Genomic DNA, 25566 nt, shown 5'->3' with positions numbered 1-25566 from the left:
AACGAGAGGCTTAGCTGAGAACTGCTTGAAAACAGGCTGGAAAGCCAGGCTGCCAGGCTGCCCTCAGGGGCGTCGAATCTCACTTGGATGCTCCAACCATACAGCCCACACATCCAGGACCACCCTGGTCTGGAGTAGGGAGTAAGGTGTAGACAGTGCATAGAGAGTGTCAAGGGGAACCGGAAACTAGATTCAGGAACCTTCAGATGAAATCCAACGCATGTACTGAAATCCTATCTGTAATTCTAATTCCTAACAATGGTATAAACTTTGTACCCTATGGGGCATTTTCTCTACATTACCTTGCTGACCCTTATAACAATCTCATATAGGAGGCAGAGCAAATAATATCATCCTTACAGTCGAGAAAATGGAAACTCCGAGTGGTTAAGAAATTGACCACAACGTCATAGGTGTTGTCAGATTCTCTTGTGGGTTCAGTAGGTTCAACTGAGTCTAAGAAACCATTTTTCCTAAGTTTTAACTTTGAGTAACTTATATTAGCCTAAAGACCTTGCCATTAAAATGGTAATTATTCATTTTATAAAAAGAATCTTAATTTATCAAAAGAATATATGATTTGTTTAAATAACAAACTCCTTTAAATGTAGGCTAAAACGTTTTAAAGTATCTTTATTGATGTATGTGCACTGGTGCATTTAAATGATCAGATTTATTGTATAAATTAAATAGGCAAACTAGAATATGTAAGGAATTCCTATAAATCAATAAGACAAAGCAAACAAAATAAAAATGGACAAAAACTTTTACCAGCTGAGTCATGGAAAAGGAGGCCCAGAAGCCACACAAATACCTGCTTGAGAAGGAGAGCTAGTCCCCCTCCCCACTTCCTCCTGGACACATAGTTGCCCATCCAGGGACCATGACTCCCAGCGCCTCCTAAGGACACGCCTGACTTTTGCCAATGGAACGTGAGTTGAAGGAGTGTGTGCAGCTTCTGCCTTATTTGCCTGTAAGACAATTGCTTTCTCAGAAACTCTCTAATTTTTTTCCAAAAGTTAGTGTGTGACAACTACCCAACTTCAACCATGGGGACGAGGAGGATGACCTAAGGGGTGGCAGTGTGACAAAGGGAAGGATCCCTGAATACCAGCCTGACCGCCCAATGCAAGGTGGTTACGCAAGAGAGAACTACTGTACTTGGGGCCTCTTTGTTACATCAGCTTAGCTTTACCCTAACTAATACAATGTTCAACCTAACTAGTAATTGGGAAATGCAGGTTAAAATGAGATGTCATCTCATGCCCTAAGGATGGCAACATTTTAAAAGTCTGATGATACTAAATATCGGCAAGATTATGGGAAATGAGAAACCTGCATATAGTTCTGCCAGGAGTGTAAATTGGTATAACCACTTGGAGGACAATTTGTCAATATTACTGAAGTGGAAAATGAGCTCCCTACAGTCTGTTCACTTCACTTCTAGGGACAGTAAACTTGCATATGGAGACTGTCTGTAGGGTGATTCCAACATCACTTTTATTAGCAAAATCGAAAGCAACCTGAAAGTCCATTAATAAGGGGATAGATAAATAAGTTGTGATATTTTCACATAACTGAGCACAATCAGCACTTCAAATGGATGCACTGCCTCTACATGCATCAATATGAATAAATTTCAAAAACATAATATTGGAGAGAAAAGAAAGTTGAAGACTATGTACAATATGATAACACTAGGTAAAATTCAGAGTAGGCAAAGCATAACGATGTACTGCTTTGACTACATATATATATGGTGAAAGTATAAAAGTGTAATCTAGAAGAATACATACCAGATTCTTGAGATGGTTTTCTCTGGGGAAGGAAGGTAAGATGGATCTGTGGAGAGAAACAAGGAGGGTTTCAACATTATTCACAACGTTTTATTTCTTTTGTGAAAAGATGTCATGCGAAAATTGTTAACATTTGTTTATTATGGCTGTTGGGTCCGCTCAGTGGTGAGCTGCAGCTGGATCACCCCAGGAAGGGTAGATTGTGTGCAGGTCCTCCCAGCTCCCCGTTCAGTGATATCACCGTGATAGCTGGAAGTATTCACACCAATTCACAGAAATCAGCAAGTCCTACAAATCAGAGCTTTGCTTTCCTCTTGAGAGTTGGTTGTTAACATTGACCACTGGGTACCTACTAAATTAATCTTGGAACTTTTAAATATTTTTTAAACTTTTCAAAATATAAAAATTAAAATTCTATATCTAATTTTTCAGGATTATGCTTTTTGCACAAAGCATCCTGAAGGTGTGTCTTGCTGGTGATGAAAAAATAAAGCATCTCTCAGAAAGAGCCAACCAAAGGTCAGGCTTTTGAGAAAACCTGGTTCATTTGGGTTGGGAGAAAACTTTGGACCTTCTACTTATTACAAATTTTCAACGGCTAATGTCTTCAAATCATATATGACATTCCCTATGTGATAAGAAGCTTCCTGCCTCTTTTTTTTTTTTTTTTTTTTTTAATTTATTTACTTTTGGCTGCATTGGGTCTTCTTTGTGGTGAGTGGGTTTCTCATTGCGGTGGCTTCTCTTGTTGCAGAGCCCAGGCTCTAAGCCCAAGGGCTTCAGTAGTTGTGGCTCGCGGGCTCTAAAGCACAGTCTCAGTGGTTGTGGTGCATGGGCTTAGTTGCCTGCGGCATGTGGGATCTTCCCGGACCAGGGATCGAACCCGTGTCCTCTGCATTGGCAGGCGGATTCTTAACCACTGTGCCACCAGGGAAGCCCCCCTGCCTCTTTTCTAAGAAGAAAACGTCTTTCACAGCTGCTAGAACGCCTACATTTACCTCCAAACTCCAGGTGTCGACACAAGTTTGAATCCTACTTGTGTAAAAATAAATCTGGTTTAAAGGGTTTACAATGTGGCCTTGAGACCCCACCTGGTTTTAGCCAGCCTCTGCGTCTGTCACCTTGGGAAATGGGAATCACATCCTCTGCACCCCACATCGGGACAAGTGGCCACATAACGAGGGAGGACTGCGGGAAGGGTGTTTGACTTCAGTTCTGTCATTAAGATTCTGGGCTTTTGATCTTCTAATCGTAGTACCAGGTGACAAAAGTGACTTATTCCTCATTAATCACACACAAATCAATCCTTGGAATGATTATTTTTAAGTAATTTTCCATTTTTGTTATTAAAATGTAAAACATTAAATGCAGAAAATAAAAGCATCCATTCATAATTTCATGACCTAGAGATAACAACCGTTAATAGTTCAATAAATAACTTTTCAGATTATTTTGTCTATTTACTTTTTTTTCTAAAATAATATTAAACTATATACACCGCTTTAACTAGCCTTTTTCACTTAAGACTCTATCGTTAACTTATTTCCGTGTCATTACATTTTTTTCAGATGTGTTTTTTTATAGCTATATAGCATTATATAACTGCAATCAAATTTATTTCACCCATTCTCCCATTGTTAAATATTTGGATCATTTGTTATTCTTCCATATAAATAAGCATAGTTTAAAAAAATGAGTAAAAAAGAAAAATTAACAAAATTCATCTTCACTTCCATAGCTGATGACTTGGGGCAAGGTAATTAACTTTTCCTGAATCAGTTCATTTTTCTCTGAAATAACGGTGTTAATTCCCAAGTCGTAGAGTCATGGCTGCTGCATTTCCTGACTCTACAGAGGTTTTCCTGCTGTGTGTCCAACCTTGTCAGCTCCTGAACTCTTCTGACTGAGGTTGGCTGGCTGACTCATCAGCTGGGGGGCCCAGAAGGGGAGGAGAAGCCTCAGGGTTTGGTGGGCTGGGTGCTCAGGGAGCCTTGCTTCCATCTTCACCCCGTTACCCTCACCTCTGGGCCTCCCTGAAGGAAGGACTTCCTGCCGCTGCTGCGTACTCTCAGCAGACAGCCTTCCGCTGCCGGCCGTCAGGGTTACTCGGCTGCAAAGCGCTACCTCATTCAAGGTCCAGCCTTTCCCAGGGCAGCCCATACCCAGTGACTGACAGGGGGGTGCATGACAGCCAACCATCTGGCCCACCCCAGGACGGCTCGGACAGGTGATGTTCGCTCCAAAGCTCCCTGGCGGGGTGGGGGGGGGGGCGTCGAGGCTGCTGAGGCTTGGCTGCCCTCCTCCTCCCGCAGGCACTGAGCGCGTTCCCCAGCGAGCACACAGTCTGCTTCCTGGAGAACCCACCCCGTGAAGCTGGTACCAGGACGGGGGTGACAAAAATAATGTGGGGTTTGGAACTGGTTCACTTGCTACCTGACTTACCTCTCACTGGTGCTGAGTCAAGCACGAATAGCCCCTGCCACAAAGCGGCTCTTGGTAGTGGGTTGACGAGTGTCCCCAGAGACTCACGTCCACCCAGAACCTCAGAATAGGACCTTACTTGGAAATAGGGTCTTTGCAGATGTAATTAGCTAAGGACCTCAAAATAAGATTTAGGATTGGCCTTAAATCCAATTATGGCATCCTTGCCAAGGGGAAGCGGGGAAACCTACAGACAGAGAGACGTAGGGAAGAAGGCGTGTGAAGATGGAGGCAGAGACTGGAGCGATGCAGCCACAGCCAAGGAGCGCCAGGAGCACCAGAAACGGGAAGGGGCGAGGAAAGTTCTCCCCTCGGGGCTTCAGAGGGAGCCCACTCTGCTGACTCCTTGATTTCAGACTTCTGGTCCCCGGTACCAGGGGACAACACATGACTGTTGTTCAAGCCACCCAGTTTGTCATGGCGGCCCAGGGAAACTAATGCCCGGTCTAGTCGTTAAAACTTTTGCCAGTGACCAGTTGAGAGGGTGGAAGGAAATGCTAGTGTAAAGTGCCAGATGTGTGAAAAGTTTGGAGGAAACAGCGACTCTAATGACAGTGGAATTCAACAGCTATTACTATGGCAAAGTCGACACTCGTCATGAAAACCTGCGAGCGATTTACGGTGATGGAGAGTCAATGTGGAAGCCAGAGGCCCTCCTTACAACAGCAACGAGGGTCTCACCTCCCAGAGGGAGAAGGCAGAGAAAGATGACCACCAGGCTCAGGACCTAACCGTCGGAACAGCAGAACCAAAGAAGGGGAAGCGTCCAGCCAAGGACCTTTGGGATGGTTTCAGCTCCCCCTTCAGTCTTTAAACTCCTAATTCCCCAAACCCTCTGGGCCTGCAGAAACAAGCCACCCTCCCTATAAAGAGCGGCCCTCCTGCCCCCATCACTGCCGCCTTGCAGGCAGTGCAGAGACCTCCACCCACAAGACACGTGTCCCATCAGGACCTGCTCCCACCCACCTCTTGACCCTAGTCCTATAACTGGGGTTAAGCTTCAGCATAACTCAGCCCTGAGGATACGGCATGAGCCTGCATGCCTCACTCTTCTGTGGTTTCACTGGACCACAGCTCTCGGGAGTGGCCCCGGAGAGACTCCCTACAAACCTCCCTTCCGGCGCTGTCTCTGTCTCAGCACATGATCCGGGAAACCCTACCTAAGACAGTAAGCACTGCCATCGTCCATGGAGTCTGGCTACTCGCATACAACTTCATGTTTTTAAATAAGTTTTTATGTATTAAAAAAGGAAATTGGGAAGAAAGGGGTGAAACTGACACCCCTGAATCCGCCAGCAGAGGGATAGCTCCGAGAGCCCCATAACTGGCGCCTCCATCCTCTGTGCTACACGTCAGTTTATCAGTGAATTGAAGAACACCTGACCTATAAAAGCTCTGGGTGCGGGCTTCCCTGGTGGCGCAGTGGTTGAGAGTCTGCCTGCCGATGCAGGGAACGCGGGTTCGGGCCCTGGTCTGGGAGGATCCCGCATGCCGCGGAGCAACTGGGCCCGTGCGCCACAACTACTGAGCCTGCGCGTCTGGAGCCTGTGTTCAGCAACAGGAGAGGTCGCGATGGTGAGGGGCCCGCGCACCGCGATGAGGAGTGGCCCCCACTTGCTGCAGCTAGGGAAGGCCCTCGCGCAGAAACGAAGACCCAACACAGCCAGAAATAAATAAATAAATAAATAAATAAATAAATAATTAAAAAAAAAAAAAAAAAAAAAGCTCTGTGTGCACTTACAGTTTGCTGATTGAAAGCCCGCTTGACACTAAAAGCAGGCTTTGCACACCAAAGCTTTCTTGCATGTTGGAAACAAAGGGCTCTCAGGAGAGTTCGGGTTTACAAAGGCACATTCGTGCTTGGAGATTTATGGGTTTAGTTTTTTCAATTAGGTCATCTCATCTCTAGGTTGTAGATCAGGAGCACTGAGAACACGCAGGTAAGGTCCTGGAACATTTATTGGGATTGATGACAATTTCTCGGGTATCTGGGAACCACTCCAAGGGAGGAACTGGATTTAAAGTCCAGGCGACAAACGAACAAACAAACAAAAACCCCTGCTTTTGGGACTTCCCTGGCGGTCCAGTGGTTAAGACTCTGCAATTCCAAGGCAGGGGACACGGGTTCGATCCCTGGTCGGGGAACTAAGATCCCACATACCTCGCAGTGTGGCCAAAAAATAAAAAATAAATAAATAAATTGGACCTCATCACAATTTAAATAAATAAAGTCCAGGCGACATGCACTGTGCTGTCCCCAGTAAGACTATCTGGGACTGGATGGAGAGAGTTAAATAATTTCTTAACACATCAGAAAGCAAATTCTGATGGTGATATGACCCTGAGGAGAGCTAACAGTGATGCTTCTACTTTAAGCTGAAAGGCTCTGGCGGCCTTGAAGTCCGGTTAAGGAAGCACAGAGGTGCTGGCACAAAAGAAGCTTAAGAGTTCAGGCAAAAGGGCATCATTCTGTGAAACCACCAAGAAGGTTAATAAACGACCCAGATAATGGGAGAAAATAATTGCAAATCCCTTATCTGATGAGGGACAGGTGTTAAGAATATACAAAGAACTCTTGGAACTCAATAATAAAGAAATAAACAACGTAATTAAAAATGAGCAGTCTTTGAATAGATATTTCTCCAAAGGAGATATACAAATGGCCAATAAAGATGCTTAACATCATTAGCCATTAAGAAAATGCAAATCAAAACCATTAAGGATGCTAGGATCAAGAAAGATAATTACAAATGTCAGTGAGGATGGGAGAAATTGGGAGCCCTGTACATTGCTGATGAAAACGTAAAATGGTGCAGCTGTTCAGGAAAACAGTTTGCAGTTCGTCAAAAGGTTAAACATAGGGCTACCACACGACCCAGCAATCCCCTCCTCAGTATATAATCAAGAGACATGAGGGACCTCCCTGGTGGTCCAGTGGCTGGGACTTCGTCTTCCAATGCAGGGGGTGTGGATTCGATCCCTGGTTGGTGAACTAGGATCCCACATGCCTCTCTGCCAAAAAACCAAAACATAAAACAGTAGCAATATTGTAACAAATTCAATAAACACTTTAAAAATGGTTAAAAAAAAAAAAAGAGAAATGAAAGTGTATGTCTACACAAAAACCTATACACAACGTTCCTAGTAGTCCCAAAGTGAAAACAACCTAAATATCCATCATCCAGTGAATGGATAAGCAACATGTGGTCCATCCATACAAAGGAATATTATTCAGCCACAAAAAAATTATGAAGTACTGATACATGCTACGGCACCCGTGAGCCTTGAAAACATATGCTAGGTGAAAGAAGGCAGTCGCAAAAGACCACATATCATACGGTTCCATTTCTAGGAAATGTCCAGAATGGGCAAATCTAATGAGACAGAAAGTGGATTAGTGGTTGCCTCGGGCTGGGGGTTGGTTCATAGGGAGAGACTGTTAATGGGTACAGGGGTTCTTTCTGAGGTGACAGAAATGTTTTAAATTTAGACAGTGATGATGCTTGCACAATTCTTTCAATATGTTAAAGTCATTGAATTGAATTGCACACTTTAAATGGGTGGATTTTATGGCATATGAATTATATCTCAATAAAGATATTAAAAAAATTTAATGAACTTCATTCCATTAAGACTGCCCTATCCATTTCTTCTGCGAGGAGAAAAGGAGCTATTGAATCTTAGTCTCCTGGGAAAGTCTGCCTGTCATTCTACAGCTGAGGTTTTAGTTCCTCGGTGTATATTTTCCACGCAGGCGAGAACTATATATGTATGACAACTTCCCAATCAGAAAATTTACAAGGATGGGAAATTAATGTGAAAAAGCCTTTTCAGGGCTGTTGCTTGGCTCGGTGGTACCTTTGCTGCAGCAGGAATATCCCCTATGGATCTGCTTCTTTTCCATTCTATACACCTCATGTCTTTGTGGTGGGTTACATTATGTTTCAGCAGATATTCCCTCTCACCTCCAAGTCTGTCCTACCTCACCCCTCCCCCACACCAGGAGCAGTGCATTTCCCAGGGAAGTTGGGTTTGGCTGGGTGGGTCGCTTTGGCTAATTGAGTGAGGGAAGCAGTGGCCCCTGCTTATCCCAAGTGGATGCTGGAAAACGCGTTGAGAGAATTCCCACCAGCCCTCTGACAACTACCACCATGGGAAGTGAGCATACAAGATAGTGTCTCCCTCAGCATGAGTCCCAGATGGAGGACATGGGGCAGAATGGAAGCTACCCGACTGCCCATGACTGCAAGGGAGAAATAAGTGCTGCAAGCTGCTGACATTTTCTTTACGCAGCATTATCACAGTGAAAGCTGACTGATACAACCATCACTTTATTCATTCAGAAAACATATTTGGAGCACTGCCATGCATTAGATTTCATGGTTATTCTTTAAGGAATAAGACAATCTCTTCTATTCTCAGGCACCTTTCCATCTAGAAGGTAAAATAGGAGAAGACACAAATAAACAAAATACAAAATATGTGGTGAGTGACACAAGAAATATAAAATGTAAGAGCTGTAGAGCAGAAAGAGATTATTTCTGACTCAGAGGAATCACAGAACTTCTTTAAAGAAGTGACATTTCCATAATCAGTTATTTTAGGAAATGAATACCCAATAGTATATAGATTGTTTTCACCGGGTGCCACTGTAGACACAGGACAGCTGGAGAGCTCCTGCTTTCCCCACAGGCACCCTCTGCCCTGGCTACAATGTAGATAAGCCTCTGGGGCTGATGTCGCCCTTCAGAGCAGGAGGAAGGGGGCAGGGAAATCATAAAGTGACTGGGAAAGCCCTGCGGTGATAGTTTTAGTTGAAACTGACTAGATTTTCTAGATTCAGGAAGGATGGGGACTTAGGTAGACTTGAGTTTTAATTATAGGAAAATATAGGCAGTTAGGTTTCTGTGCCCCTGAATGTCACACACTGCACACAGGAAGGGAGCAGCTCTTCCAAATGAGGCCATAATCTCAGAGAGCCAGATGCTTGGGTTCTTGCCCAGATGTCTTGTTCCTTTAGGTAACTGTTCCATTTTATTCCATTTGCTAAAATAAAGTCTGACGAGTTTTCCATATATTGTGCTGTGACCAAGAGCCAAGAAGAAACATCAAACCCCAAAGAAAAATCAACACCCTTGCTTTTTTTCTATATTGAAGGCATGCTTTGGAAATGAGGAAGTTCCTCCCAAATGTTTCCATTAAAACATCTCTACCCACACACCCCACTTTTTTTTTTTTAAGTACATTTGTAATAAAGAAAACCTGAATGTACCTTTAACACAATGTACTAAAACAGACCACACACATGCTGAAAGACTCAAAACCATGGTGGAAATTACACAGGCATTTTTGACAGTCTGGATTTTAACTTTTACTTCGGTACATTTTTATGAAGTCAAAATAATAGGAAAATACGTTCTCCAGTTTCTTTCAGTCAATTTTAGGATAATCTCTAGGTCTCCAGAAGGTTTCAGTACAATCTCCTGCAACTGATTTTGGCATCTCCAGCAACACCAGTGGGGAGCACTGGGGTGGCCCTGGGTCGACTCCTGGCTCCACCAGGAATTCCCCTGAGGCTCGGGCAAGTCCCTTCCTGCCTCTGGAGCTCATTTCCTCATCCTTGAAATGCATGGGCCTCTAGATAATCTTTAGGCCCTTTCCAGCTGCCACTCTTTGATTCCACTTTTTTTTTTTCGTGAAACTTTTAGATTCATAGCTTGACGATTGAATCCTTTAGAATTAAAAATATTTTTCTCCGAATAACATATGTTTTGTTCAAAGTCCATTGGAACTAATTTTATTCATCTTCCTACGGGTTGATTCAGAATTTATCTCTATAGTTACACACACACAAAGGGGGTGTTAATGCTGGAAGAACCACGTCATCTTCTGCAGACTTGCCTCTTAGATCAGTTAACTCTGCCTCGTAGATTACAAGTGACTGTGGGTCACTCAGAGAAGAGAGAGTTAGCGGGCTTTTCCATCAGGAAGAGAAGCAATAATATTTCAGCAGAGACTGCTCAGTACAAACCACTGCCTAGTCCTTTTATTCCCATGGAGCTTTATTGGCAGATTCAAAGGTACAGTTGAGTTTGGGGCAGGTAACAGTATTGGTAGTTTGCATTCAAGCACAATTTTTGTGAGTGCTTATTATGTGCCAGACACTGTCCTGAAAACTTCCCATGAGTCAATTAACCCTCAAAATAACCTCACAAGGTAATATTCTTACAGATGAAAATACAGACACAGACAGGATAGGTAACTTGTCTAAGGTCTCAGCGTAAGCGGCAGGGTCAGGATTTGAATCTAGACAGAGCCCAGCCCAATGAACTGGACAAAGTCTGTCCCTGGAGCTCAAGGGCAAACTTGGAGACCAACTCAAACCACAGGGCGGATGTTTGGAATTGGTGGGGTGGGGATGGAGTTTACTGTATTTAACCTGCTTTCTTTCTCTGCCTTGAGGGGATTTAAATTGCTGCCACATGAATGTCAAAGGGAAAGGAAAATATTAGCATTTAAATTCTGACATTCAGGGCTTCCCTGGTGGCGCAGTGGTTGAGAATCCGCCTGCCAATGCAGGGGACACGGGTTCCAGCCCTGGTCTGGGAAGATCCCACATGCCGCGGAGCAACTAAGCCTGTGACCCACAACTACTGAGCCTGCGCGTCTGGAGCCTGCGCGTCTGGAGCCTGTGCTCCGCAACGGGAGAGGCCGCGATAGTGAGAGGCCCGCGCACCGCGATGAAGAGTGGCCCCACTTGCCACAACTAGAGAAAGCCCTCGCACAGAAACGAAGACCCAACACAGCCATAAGTAAATAAATAAATAAATCAAAAAAAATAAATTCTGACATTCAAAGTAGGATTTTTCGGTTACAAGACAGGCTTGATATGACATGAAGGGAATGAAGCTGTATTAGTGCCTGGCTGGCTGCCCAGCCCAGAGTGCACATGGGGGTGGGAGCCAGCCCACCAGGAAGAATCGAGGACAGCCCCCTTTCTCCTCCCAAGCGTAGTCGGGGTGGGGATGACACGGCCAACAGAGGCAGCTGTGTGTTTGATAGAACTTGGAAACCTGAATCGGGGGCAGGAGGGGTTCGGTGTCTCCGTCCCAGCGTTGATCAAAGGGCAGAGAGAGTGTCTAGTTTGGGAAGCTAAGCTTCCCGCCCGTCCCCTGTGGGAGGATGGTGAGTTGAGAGCCAGCTCACAGCAGAAGAGCTGGGGGTAGACCCTGGAACAGGGGACAGGATGGAAGACGGAACAGAGGTTTGGAAAGTCCACAGCTGGTGGGGCTAAGTCACGGGAAGAGGCACTAGGTCTTCCTGAGCTGAGAGACAGTGAGGTTAGTGAGAGCAGCCCCCAGGGCACGAGGGAGAGCCCCTCTCAGCGGGGATAACAGAGAGCATGGCCTGGATCGGAGGCCCCTGAGCTCCCCCATCAGAGGCAGGACGTCCCCCTCCCTCCCAGAGGAGCTGGATGGGGTTTGGAGACCTTCAGGTCAGAGTCTAAGCAACTACCCCCAAACAGCATTATCAATGGGCTGTTTAAATGACTGGATCACATTCAGTCTGCAAAGCTTCCTCTCCCAGAGCAGGAGGGGTAGAGGTGGCCAGCTCACGAGGAAGTCCAGGAAAATCTATAAACAAATGAAAGAAACTACACTTTATCTGCCTCACTGAGTTATGGCAGTCTTTGTTTTTGAACCGTGCACTGCACGTAAACAGGTAACCACGATGAAGCGCGGGAAGTTTTGGGGGAGAGTGAGAGAACCGTGCTTGCTGCCACGTCAGACCCTGTCCCAGCGCCGAGCAGACGTTAACTCCTTTAAGGCTTAGACATTCCCATGAGGTGGTGCTATTTTTACCCTCATTATGCAGGTGAGGAAACTGAGACACAAAGGTGAAGCAACAGGGTCAAGATCACACAGCTGATCAGTGGCGGGGCTGGGACTGAGCGCAGACAGTCCGGCTCCCAAGTCCAGGCTGTCACCCTCCGGTTCCGCTGTGCAGATACCAAGTGTGACAAGCACACGGAGAAGACACGCCCCACTCTGCCCGCTGCAGAGCAGGCTTCTTAGAGGACGTGCCGTGGGCTTGGCCTTGAGGTGGAGAAGGGAAGCAAGGCGGGTGGAAACAGGAAAAGAGAAGGCACAGAATCCTGAAGGAACATGCATTCAGGGAAGGGCAGTGCAACAGACCCCTTAACGTGCTACAGGGATAAGTCCAGACGCCTCTAGAATATCTGCTTGTGAATATTGTATTAGCTGCTGCACAATGGTAGGCTTTATACTCAAGATTTCTTCTTCTTCTGACCAAGAACCAAAACTTCCTAAAACCTGCACACTTTGACTTCACTTTCACTACCATGCTGCTTTCTTTCTTTCTTGATCCCTTTGCATAAAGAAACAGTTTTTACTGCTTTATGAGAACGCTTGACGATGAGTATGAAGCAGTGAAGCACAGCGACCTGGGATGTTAGCATCAGGCAGGCTCGCTCACCAGCTGAATGACTACGATCCAGATTCCAGCCTCAGCAGAGCAGCCCCGAACAGTCAACGCCGGGAAAGTGAAACGCAGGACCGCAGGAGCCCGCTGTGTCCTGCTGAAAGGCCTCACGTCCCCAGCTCACCACAAGCTGGGAGCCTGGGGACAAACGGGACCGGAGAAGGACTCTCAGAACGGGGACGTTCTCTCAACCTAGGAACTATTCTGGAGAGTCTTTCTGTCTTAGAGTATTTTTCTCTTTATTGCCCAGTTGTATTTCTTATTTTGTGAATTTTCAGTGCACATATTTTGTCTTTTTTTAAATTGAATATTCATCTTTTTAAACACTTTTTAATATTCTTAGAATATTAACCAATATATGTTGTGAATGTTTTGCTCAGTTTGTTATTAACCTCTTAAATTTTAAAAAAGTATGTTTTATATTTAAAAGTTTTAAAATTCATGTTATTAAATCACCTTATGTTTTCTTCATTTGTTTATATTACTAAAAAGTTCTTTCTATCCTAGTTCAGAAAAGCAGCTCTATATTTTTTTATATCTGCTTCCTGGCTCCCTTACAGCTTAGAGGCTAAGAGCCCAGGTTCTGAGTCCAGTGAAGGTGAAGTTGAATCCTGGTTCTGCCCTTCACTGGCTGTGAGAATTTCCCTTCCTTCTGTTTCCTCACTTATAAGCCAGGCACTCAACGATGCAGTGAGAGAAGTACACTCCCAATATGCAGATGGGAAAACTGATATTTAGAGAGGGGAAATTGCTTGTGCAGAGGTACTTGGTAAATGGAGCTGGAATTGGACACCAGTTCTCCTGTACTCTTACCAATTACACTTACGCTGTACCGATTTACATGGAACATAATTGTTTTATTTTTATTATATTATTGAAGAAGTTTTGCTAGCATTCTACTTGAGATTGTCAAAGGTGAGGCTGTGGTGCAGTTTTCCTAATGGACATGTTTCCTAACCGTGGTGTTTGAACTACATTTAGGCTCTGCCTGTGTCTTCTGAGGCCTCAGTTATCATATCTGATTGGCCTGCTTCAAACAGGCTTGTACACAGTCCCTCTAGCGGGACCTACAGGGGGCTAGACAGCGATTAGAACAGATCTTCGGTTTAGTTAAAGGCTCTTAGTATGTTTTTCTCTGCATCAGGAATGAAATAAATGTGTGTAAACAGGTGATAAGAAGATTCCACTCCCCCAGGGCTCCTTAAAGCAAGACCTGTCTGGAGATGGTGTGGGTTCATTCAGAGCCTGTTTCCAAGTTTTCATTTAACTTGATTAGAAACAGCTGGAAGACCAGAACGACGGCATAACCTCTCCAGTGATGCAGAGGGAAAGAATGTTCAAGTGACAGAACCGCAAGTCACCACCCTGGCTTGACTCACAAGTGGAAAAATTGCATTAACTAAGTTACAAGCCCCAAACTTCTCATCCTTTCAGTGTTCATTTTTACGTCTGTTCAAATTAATACTACCCCATGCTGCCAATTCCTGTCACAGTGCTAATTATTACATAACTAACATCCTTTTTATCTTTACAAAGGGTTTTTAAAAAATGTGCATATCAATATAAAATTTTTAAAAATCAAAAACAATTATTTCCATTATTCAGTCACGAGCAGAGGGGAGAGGAGTTTCTCCAGACAATACAGGGCTTGGTGTTGACCCAGCCCTGAGAAATGTGCTCGCGGCGGGGCAGAGTCTGGTTCTGTTGCTGAAGGTTCAGCCTCGTCCGTACCGCAGTCAGTGGCTTGTGAACCCTGCACCGAGGCCAGGCTCCATCCCCTCCCTGGAGACCCCCCCTCCCAGGCAGTGGTCCAAACTGTCCTCAGATCCTTAATCAAACCTACTACTCGACTCGAAGAGAAGTTGAGAGAATTCTTTGCTAATCTTTTCTAATCTTCACTTGCATAGTGTAAATAATTAAATCAAAATGCGGAGAGTGTCAACCTCACAAGCCATTCTCAGAATAAACCGTAAAACTTCTACATAGTGTTTTAAATAAATCATGTTACCTTTAAATGATGAAAACATTTAAAGTTGCCTAAAATGTGAAATACAGAAAAGGAAGGTGGTAACAGAGACAGAAAAGGTGATCCATAATCTCACCACCTCCAGACAACCACTATTAACATGTTATTTTTCCCCAATATAAGTATTTTGTTCTTTCTCCCTCTTTCTCCTCTGTCTTTGTCCCCTTCTTTCACTCCCTCATCCAGAGGTTGCCTCGTTCACCTTCCCTCACAGATGAGACAGAAGGGCAAAGAGGGAAACGGGTACAATGGGATCCACACACCTGGCCTTGGATCTCCACACACCATGTGTTCTCGGCCCTGATAACCTAGAATCTTGATCAGCTTATTTCTTAATTTCCCACAACTATCTCTGTAGAGGTTAGCAGACACTCATCTGTGAGCAGGGATGGAAAAAGAGCAGAGACATGTGGATGGGATAGAGAAGGACTGACTTTTTCATGGCTGGCTGGCCCCGGTGGAGCTCCACAAGTTCTAGGTGTTATAGCCAACCTCACCACCGCCCTTCCAGTGGCTCTTATGGTGCCCTATTTGGGTAGTTTTAAAATTCCTTTTCTCCTGGTGGGGCAGAGACAGTTAGGGCTCACCAAGTATTCTGTTTGCTCATCAACAATACCAGCTCTCCAGCAGTTAAGCAAGGCTGTGAGACTAATTCCCTCTTTCCTTGCAGACATGGATGCCTTGTGTTCCATCCAGATGGTGCAGCTACAAGACAGAATATTGAGGGATTATATGTTGCAAGACCCTTGTTGACTCATGTGAGACATGTCTTGTGAGAGAGAGAAATAAACATTTTTTAAGCCTCTAAAGTCTGGGGTTTGTTTATTATTGCAGCACAAACTAGCATATTCTGACTAATGTAATTGGAGGGGTTCTCTCGGTTGGCCCTATACGCTGATCTTTTTATATCCTTAAAATAACAATTTGATCGTAGTATTTCCTTGTTTAAAAATTATCAGGAGCTAGCCATTGCCTAAATGGTGAGGTCCAAATGCCTTACCCCAGCAGACTATCTGGTCCAACTTATCCTTGTGGGCTAATCTCCTGGTGTTCTGCCCCCCAACCTATAGCCTAAATTACAGCCACACTGACTCCTAGGCCATTCCCCAAGTTTCCATTGCCTGAATTTCCCAGTCCTTTAAATGCTGTAAGGCCTTTGTTCATGCTGTTTTCTTTGCTTAGCTGGCACTGCATTTCTCCACTTAGCATATTGTTACACATCCTACAAGACCCAACTCAAATGTGACATCTGTGATGTTGAAGCCAACACCGCAAAACATTGTCAGCTCCCTCTGCCAAGTTGCCACAGTGATTGGTAAGTTCTTTTCCTCAGAAAATCTCCTACCATATGATTTATTTGCATGTACACTTTAGGCTCTTAAAGGTGATGTTGTACCATATTCTTTTCTAGCACAATGGCAGTTACATAGGCATGCATATGCATTCTCTATAGAAACTACTATTGTGGCCACAATGGTGGTCTGGGAGCAGCACCTATGGTTTCTGTCAGTCTACCCTCCCTAGTCATTGGTATGTAAAACTGATGTTTCTCAAACAGAATGTTATGTAAAGCAGCTTAAGACAAGTCCTCTGGGAGGGGCCCAAGATGGTGGCATAGGGAGACCCTGAGCTCACCTCCTCCCTTGGACACACCGAATCTACACTACACCTACATATAGACCTCAGATCTAAAGACACACACAGACTGAAAGTGAGGGGATGGAAAAAGATATTCCATGCAAAGGGAAAAGAAAAGAAAGCAATACTCCTATCAGATAAAATAGACTTAAAAAAAAACAGACTGTAATAAAAGACAAAGAAGGGTGTTACATAATGATAAAGAGGTCAGTCTAACAAAGAATATAACATTTGTAAACATTTATGCACCCAATATAGGAGCACCTAAATATGTTAAGCAAATATTAACAGCATAAAGGGAGGAATAGATGGAATACAATAGTAAGGAAATTTAATACCCCACTTACATTAATGGATAGATCATCCAGACAGGAAGTCAATAAGGAAACACTGGCCCTAAATGACACATTGGACCAGATGAACTTAATGGTTATAGAGAGAACATTCTATACAAAAGCAGCAGAATATACATTCAAGTGCACATGGAACATTCTCCAGGATAGATCACATGTTAGTCCACAAAGAAAGTTTCAATAAATTTAAGAAATCTGAAATCACATCAAGCATCTTTTCCAGCCTCAATGGTATGAGGCTAGAAATCAAGTACAAGAAGAAAATTGGAAAAAACCAAAAACACATGTAGACTAAACAATATGCTACTAAACAATGAATGGGTCAATGAAGAAATCAAAGAGGAGATTTTAAAATACCTTGAGACAAATAAAAATGGAAGCACAATTTTCAAAAATCTATGGGATGCAGCAAAAGCTGTTCTAAGAGGGAAGACCTAAATATAAGACCAGACACTATAAAACTCTTAGAGGGAAACATAGGAAAAACACTCTTTGACATAAATCACAGCAAGATCTTTTTTGACCCACCTCCTAGAGTAATGAAAATAAAAACAAAAATAAACAAATGGGACCTAATGAAACTTAAAAGCTTTTGCACAGCAAAGGAAACGATAAACAAGATGAAAAGACAACCCACAGAATGGGAGAAAATATTTGCAAACAAAGCAATGGACAAAGCATTAATCTCTAAAATATACAAACAGCTCATGGAGCTCAATATCAAAAAAACAAACAACCCAATTAAAAAATGGGCAGAAGACCTAAATAGACATTTCACCAAAGAAGACATACAGATGGCCAAGAAACACATGAGAAGATGCTCAACATCACTAATTATTAGAGAAATGCAAATCAAAACTACAATAAGGTATCACCTTACATTGGTCAGAATGGTCACCATCAAAAAATCTACAAACAATAAATGTTGGAGAGGGTATGCAGAAAAGGGAACCCTCTTGCACTGTTGGTGGGAATGTAAAGTGATACAGCCACTGTGGAGAACAGTATGGAGGTTCCTTAAAAAACTAAAAATAGAACTACCATATGACCCAGCAATCCCACTACTGGGCATATACCCAGAGAAAACCATAATTCAAAAGGACATATGTACCCCAGTGTTCATTGCATCACTATTTACAATAGCTAGGACATGGAAACAACCTAAATGTCCAATGACAGATGAATGGATAAAGAAGATGGGGTACATATATACAATGGAATATTACTCAGCCATAAAAAGGAACAAAATTGGGTCATTTGTAGAGATGTGGATGGACCTAGAGTCTATCATACAGAGTGAAGTAAGCCAGAAAGAGAAAAACAAATATCATATATTAATGCATATATGTGGAATCTAGAAAAATGGTACAGATGAACCTATTTGCAGGGCAGGAATAGAGACATAGACATAGAGAACGGACATGTGGACACAGAGGGGGAAGGGGAGGGTGGGATGAATTGGGAGATTAGAATTGACATACATACACTACCATGCATATACACTATATACTACTATACCACTATGTAGAGTGTATATATACTACTTACATATATACTATACCATGTATATAATTGACATATATACCACTAAAATAGATAGCTAGCGGGAACATGCTATAAAGCACAGGAAGCTCAGCTCGGTGCTCTGTGATGACCTAGATGGGTGGAATGGGGGGTGGCAGTGGGAGGGAGGTCCAAGTGGGAGGGGATATATGTATACATATAGCTGATTCACTTCATTGTACAGCATTGTAAAGCAATTATACTCCAGTAAAAAAATTTTTTTAAAAAGGAACAAGAAAAATCTCAAACAATCTAACTTTACACCTAAAGGAACTAGAAAAAGAATAACAAGTAAAGCCCAAAGTTAGTAGAAGGAAGGAAATAATGAAAATCAGAGTGGAAATAAATGAAATAGAAACTAAAAAAAAAAAAATAGAAAAGGTAAATGAAACAGACTTGGTTCTTTGAAAAGATAAACAAATCAACAAACCTTTAGCAAGACTTATCAAGAACAAAGGAGAGAGAGTCCAAACAAATAAAATCAGAAATGAAAAAGGAGAAATAGCTAACACCATAGAAATACAAAGAATCACAAGAGAATACTACAAAAAATTATATGGCAAAAATTAGACAACTCTGAAGAAATGGATAAATTTCTAGAAACATACATCTTCTAAGACTGAATCATGAAGAAATAGAACATCTAAATAGAGCAATTACTAGTAAAAAAAAAAAAAAAAGGAAACAATAATCAAAAAAATCCCCCAAGGTACTTCCCTGGTGGTCCAGTGGTTAAGACCCTGCCTTCCAATGCAGGGGACGTGGGTTCGATCCCCAGCCAGGGAACAAAGATCCTACATGCCGCAGGGCAACTAAGCCCGCGAGCTCTAGAGCCCACATGACACAACTAGAGAGAAGCCCACACGCTGCAACGAAGAGCCCACGCACTGCAACGAAGATCCCACGTGCCGCAACTAAGACCCGATACAGCCAAATAAATGAATAAATAAATAAATGAATTTTTTTAAAACCCTAAAACAAAAGTCCAGGTCCAGATGACTTCATAGGCGAATTCTACTGAACATTTAAAAAGAGTTAATGCTTTTCCTTCTCAAATTATTCCAAAAAGTTGAAGAAGAAGGAACACTTCCAAACTCCTTTTATGAGGCTGGCATTATTTACCCAATACCAAAACCAGAAAGAGACACCAGAAATAAAGAAAATTACAGGCCAATATCCCTGATGAACATTGATGCAAACATCTTCAACAAAATGTTAGCAAACTGAATTCAGCAATACATTAAGAGTATCATACACCATGATCAAGTGGGATTCATTCCAGGGGTACAGGATGATTTAAAGTAAATCAATCAATGTGATATACCACATAAAAAAAAAGAACTATAAAAATTATATGATCATCTCAATAGATTCAGAAAGCCATCTGACAAAATTCAACATCCATTTATGATAAAAAAAACTCCCAGCAGAGTGGGTATAGAGGGAACATGCCTCAACATAATAAAGGCCACATATGACAAACCCCCAGGTAACATCAATGGTGAAAGGCTGAAAGCATTTCCTCTAAGATCAAAAACAACACAAAGATGCCCACTCTCACCATTTTTATTCAACATAGTATTAAAAGTCCTAGCCACAGCAATTAGCCAATAAAAAGAAATGAAAGTCATCCCAATTGGAAAGGAAGAAGTAAAACTATCTGCAGATGACATGATACTACATATAGAAAACCCCAAAAACTCCACCAAAAAAACTATTGGAACTAGTAAATGAATTCAGTAAAGTTGCAGGATACAAAATTAATATACAGGGTATTCCCTGGTCGTCCAGTGGTTAGGACTCCATGCTTCCACTGCAAAGGGCCTGGGTTCAATCCCTGGTCGGGGAACTAAGATCCTGCATGCCGTACCGTGCAGCCAAAAAAAAAAAAAATGTATAAAAAAAAATTTCTATGGAACCACAAAAGACCCCAAATAGCAAAAGCAGTCTTGAGAAAGAAGAACAAAGCTGGAGGTATCACACACTCCCAGACTTGAAACTATACTACAAAGCTATAGTAATATACTGGCACAAAAACAGACATGTACATCAATGCAACAGAATAGAGAGCCCAGAAATAAACCCACACTCACATGGGCAATTAATCTATGAAAAAGGAGGCAAGAATATATTATGGAGAAAAGACAGTCTCTTCAATAAATGGTGCTGGGAAAAACTGGACAGCTATATGCAAAAGAATGATACTGGACTACTTTCTTAAACCACATACAAAAATAAACTCAAAATGGATTAAAGATTTAAATGTAACACTGGAAACTATAAAACTCCTAGAAGAAAACATAGGCAATAACCTCTTTGACATTGGTGTCAGCAATATTTTTTCAGATATGTCTCCTCAGGCAAGGGTATCTAGAGCAAAAATAAACAAATGGGACCACATCAAACTAAAAAGCTTTTGCACGGTGAAGGAAACTCCACAGAGCCACTATGGAAAACAGTATGGAGGCTCCTCAAAAAACTAAAAATAGAACTACCATACGATCCAGCATTCTACTTCTGGGTATTTATCTGAAGAAAATGAAAACACTAATTCAAAAATTTATATGCATCCCCATGTTCATTTCAGCATTGTTTGCAATGGCCAAGATATGGAAGTAATCTATGTGTCCATCGACAGATGAATGGATAAAGAAAATGTGGTATATATGCAATAGAATACTACTCAGCCATAAAAAAAGAATGAAATCTTGCTGTTTATGGCAACATGGATAGACCTGGACAGTATCATGCTAAGGTAAAAAAAGTCAGAGAAAAACAAATACTGTAAGATTTCACTTATATGTGGAATCTAAAAACATAACAAACAGGGACTTCCCTGGTGGTCCAGTGATTAAGAATCTGCCTTCCAATGCAGTGGACGTGGGTTCGATCCCTGGTCGGGACCTAAGATCCCACATGCCACGGGGCAGCTAAGCCTGCATGCTGCAACTACTGAGCCCGTGCGTTCTAGAGCCCACAAGCCACAACTAGAGAGCCCATGTGCTGCAACTAGAGAGATGCCCGCGTGCCGCAACTAAGACCCAACCCAGCCAAATAGATAAATTAATTAAAAATTTTAAAAAATAACAAACAAACAAAATAAAACAGAAACAGACTCATAGATACAAAGAACAAACTGGTGATTGCCAGAGGGGAGTGGGGATGTGGGACAGATGAAATAGGTGAAGGAGATTAAGAGGTACAAACTTCCAGCCACAAAATAAATAAGTCATGGGGATGTAATGTACACATAGGGAATATAGTCAAGAATACAGTAACAACTTTGTACGGTGACAGATGGTAACTGGACTTATTGCAGTGATCATTTCATAATGTATATAAATATCCAATCACTATGTTGTACCCTGAAACTAATATAATATTGTATGTTATGACTCAATAATAAAAGGACAAGTCCTCTGTGTACTCTTCTCCCACAACCAGAACTCTGCCCTTGAATCTCTCCTACATCAAAATGTTAGATCTGGGAACTCCCTGGCGGTCCAGTGGTTAGGACCCCATGCTTTCACTGCCGTGGGCCTGGGTTCCATCCCGGGTCGGGGAACTAAGATCCCACAAACCGCGTGGCAAAAAAAAAAAAAAAAAGAAGAATGTTATAGCCAACACTGAGTGCGACTGACAACGTCTGTCCCTAAGAGGCGCTCAACAAGTGTGTCCAGCCTACAAGGAAAATAAACTATATATAGTAAGAGAGGAAAGCTATGTGGGAAATGGATTGAGTATTTTTAATAATAAATTGATATAATTATTCTTTAAATGGTTTTAAATGATGAGGGGAAAAGCCCCAAATGTTCATTTGTTCATTCATTCGAGGTTTCTTTCCCATGAGCCGGGAACAGCTGGAGGCCCTTCACGTGCTGCGTCATTTAATCTCGGTCAAGGCGCCCGATAATCCCAGAATGGGCGATTTTTTCTCATTTACAGAGGAGTCAAGGATAGACGGTCACCCACTTGACACGCATCCCAGCCAACGGCAGAACTGGTGCCTGCAGTTTTTACCTGATTTCATTAGCAGGGAAGCAGGAGGGGGCCCAGTTCTTCATGCCTCTCCCTGGAGACATAGTCAGTCCGTGAAGGCTCAAATCAACAGTTATCCAGGTGACCCTTCAAGCCACTTTTGTCTTTTTATTCACACCTAAACCTTAAAGTCCTCAGGCAGAAACCAGAAACTAAAGGGCCCAGGAGGAGACAATCGGCTTTTAATTACTTGGAGGCTGTTCGCTCCGATGGAGATTCATTTCATGTGCTTTTACCATCTCTTCCTTTGGAAGCATTTTCCTGCTTAAAAAGTGTATCTACAAGCAAGAGGGAAAAGTGAGAAGGATTCAGTTCAATTCAGTTCAATTGTACTCCATAGATTCAATTTTCTCAGAAGAGCTCTGGAAAACACAGGTCTGAGGGAAATAAAAGCTGACTTAGTTCAAATGGAATTTAGCAATGCTGCAACGCGGAGGTGGTCCCTGCTCCCAGGACACAGGGTCTCCAGGAAGCCCCTAAGCGGCGTCGGTTGGTACCTGGCGGTGCCTAATCCTTGCTTCCCAGGCCGCTCCTGGTCAAAGGCACAGTGTAGCCGTAAGAAAACCCTTGATTTTCAGGCAACGCCGGACGAGGGACGGGGAGCCAAGCTGGGATTGTACGGCTTGCGTTTCAGCTCTGCGACCTCTGCACGTCTGGGGACCCACGCCCCCTCCTATCCGTCCACCCCCCCGTCCCCGAGAGTTCAAACCCCGATTCCGCTCCTCCCGGGGGACGTCAGAGGCCCCCACGGGCGTCGGCTGTCAATCCAGGATGACAGCGCCTAGCTGCGGACTGTCCGGAGGGTCACGATCATCCATACAGGGTCCAGGGCCCCGGCGCCCCTCGCTGGCGTCTGTTGGTCCCCGTGAGGCCGGCGTCTCCTCCCGGCCTTGTTACTTTGTCAGCGCCCAGGGCGCCCCTCTGGGAGCCTGGGGCTCGGCTGCTGGGGTCTCCAGCTCTCCCTGGGGCCCCCACCGCTCTCCTCTGAGAGCCCCACTGAGCTGCATGAGCTTTTCCATTTTCATCCCCCGGGGAGGTCCAGCCCCTGGCGTCAGCCACATGCTCTGCCGGCAGTGAATTCAGCTTGCTGGTACCTTGCACCCCAGTTGCAAGTTTGTGGTGAGCAAACGGTTTCACTGCATTTTAAACCCTTTAAAGAAAAATCCAAGATGTCATCTGTGCTTGAAACACACCATACCTGCACTGTTCCACAGGGCAGGTGCTAACCTCACGAGGCTGTGAGCCCCTGAAATGGGGCTGGTCGGAATTGAGTGCTGTGACGTCAAATACACCCCAGATTTCAAAGACTTAATACAAAAAAATTGGAATGTAAAATGTTCAAATACATTTCTGTTGATTACATGTTAAGATCCATAGGGTTAAATAAAACATATCATGAAAAAACCTCAACTGTTCGTTTTTACTTGTTTGAATGCGGCACTAGAAACATTTACTATGGCTCACATTGTATTTCCAGTGCCTCTCACTGTGCCAGACAAACCTGGAAAGCACAGATACTAACTATTACAGGAATACCGCAGTCATCAACAACGTCATACTGTTGGGGCAGCTTTTTCTCTGAAGAGATTAGGAAGCCAGCTGCGTATGTCACGTGCGCTACATAATCATTAATATTTTGAAACAGTGCTTGCAGCTGTTGTATTCTCCTTCTATGTGTTGTCTGACCGTTTCTTTTACTTTATTGAGTAAGGTCACAGATAAATGATGTTCAGTTGGCAAAAAAGTTAAAAATCATGCATAGGGTTTTCTATTGTAAGAGTAATATACCAGCTGATAAAGCATCTGCCATCTCCCATGGACGATGATTCTCCTATGGAGAATTTATAATAATTTATAATAATGGAGTCCATTTGTTTTCTGGTTTATTTATTTGATTGTCTTAACTCTTTTTTATACATTTCAAGCTATTTTTGTTAGTATTATGTAAGCTATTTTGGATAAGCAAGTCACTTTAAAAATTTTTTAACTGCCAATTGCTCAAGCAAAAGTGAATCAAATTCAGTAATTACCTCAACAATTCCCATGGAAGTTGCATTAGTTGAGGACAGCCGCTTTTCATTGCAACATCAGAAGGACAAACTTTTCATTAAAAAGTAATAAACACAACTCTGTCAAGCAATCCAGGTAATACTGTATTTCTTTGTTCTTTGAGACACAGAACACTTTTATTTGATTGATACGTGATCCAAGTACAGCCTTCTAGCGCTTTATAGAATCTTTATGACTTTTGAAGGTTCTTTCTTCACATACACATCCAGTCTAAAAACTGGTCTCCTATAAGGAATATCTGTCCCTTTGAAAGCAGTTTAGGAATAAAATGACACATGCAGTCTTGGAAAAGGCCAGCCAGGGTCTCATGATAGTTTTGATCATTTAAAATTTTTTTCCAGAATGTCTATTTTCAAAACTTTTTTGTGTGGGTGTATGTGTGTGTGTGCTTGTGTGTGCTGTTTGATTTTCTGTAAATATTAATGGGATAATAATTTGGGGGGAAAAAAGAAAACCAACGTTTTCGTTAAATGGTGTCAAAAATTATTGCTCATTGTAACAAGCTGAGATCACAGAATTTATCAAAGTCAGCGAATTCATCAAAATTAAGCCGCTGTTGGCCTTTATGTACTGTTTGTACAAATTGTTTTACTTTGTTCTTGTTTTAATCCTCCTTCTTCTTTTTTTCTTTCCTACTTAAGTGTCCTGACCTTCTTTATCTTTAAAAATTCTTCTGTGTCATTTTCATTACCTATATTTTCTTGCCTTTATTAAGTCATCTTATCCTTATCTTCATTAGTTTTAATTATTAAAGTTTTGGGAGTTTTTTAGTTTCCAATGTGCTACATCAGAGAGGTTTTGACATTTTAAACTCTGTCAGTTTTTCTTTCTTACAATGTGGGCTTCCACTGGGCTACTTCTTTCTTATTGTGTTTGAATTTTAGTATGAACAATAAATCTGAAGAAATATACCTAATTAATTTGAAATCAAGGCCTAGAGTAGAGCAATTCAAAGGTAATTTTATTTTTTTAATATAAATTTATTTATATTTTATTTTTGGCTGTGTTGGGTCTTCATTGCAGTACGCGGGCTTCTCATTGCGGTGACTTCTCTTGTTGCTGAGCAGGGCTCTAGGTGCACGGGCTTCAGAGAGCAGGC

The 25566-nt window shown here is 42.7% G+C and overlaps 1 protein-coding gene and 1 long non-coding RNA gene across 5 annotated transcripts in view; one reads left to right on the top strand and one right to left on the bottom strand.

Moving 5' to 3' along the window:
- The window catches only part of LOC309651480 (uncharacterized protein), a gene marked incomplete at its 5' end in the record, with an annotated part of 62440 nt that extends 39383 nt beyond the window's left edge, over positions 1–23057 (top strand). For 2 of the 4 annotated variants that reach the window (XR_014258147.1, XR_014258148.1), the window contains one exon: positions 15476–23056. Coding sequence is in view for 1 of the 4 variants with exons in the window: in XM_082444296.1 (XP_082300422.1) it covers positions 15476–15558 (83 nt within the window). Of the gene's footprint in view, positions 1–15475 lie in introns of all 4 variants that reach the window. The other 2 variants (XR_014258146.1, XM_082444296.1) reach the window with 2 other exon arrangements.
- Positions 1–25566, bottom strand: part of LOC309651492 — a 392390-nt gene that overhangs the window by 39209 nt on the left and 327615 nt on the right. The window contains exon 7 of the long non-coding RNA XR_014258189.1: positions 1797–1842. This is a non-coding gene — a long non-coding RNA (uncharacterized lncRNA). The remainder of the gene's footprint in view (positions 1–1796; positions 1843–25566) is intronic.

Source organism: Balaenoptera physalus, assembly GCF_965194825.1.
Source record: "Balaenoptera physalus genome assembly, chromosome: 21".
NCBI classification, from domain to species: Eukaryota; Metazoa; Chordata; class Mammalia; order Artiodactyla; family Balaenopteridae; genus Balaenoptera; species Balaenoptera physalus.
Note: the sequence above shows the minus strand (reverse complement) of the source record. Positions and strands in the feature narration are given on the sequence as shown.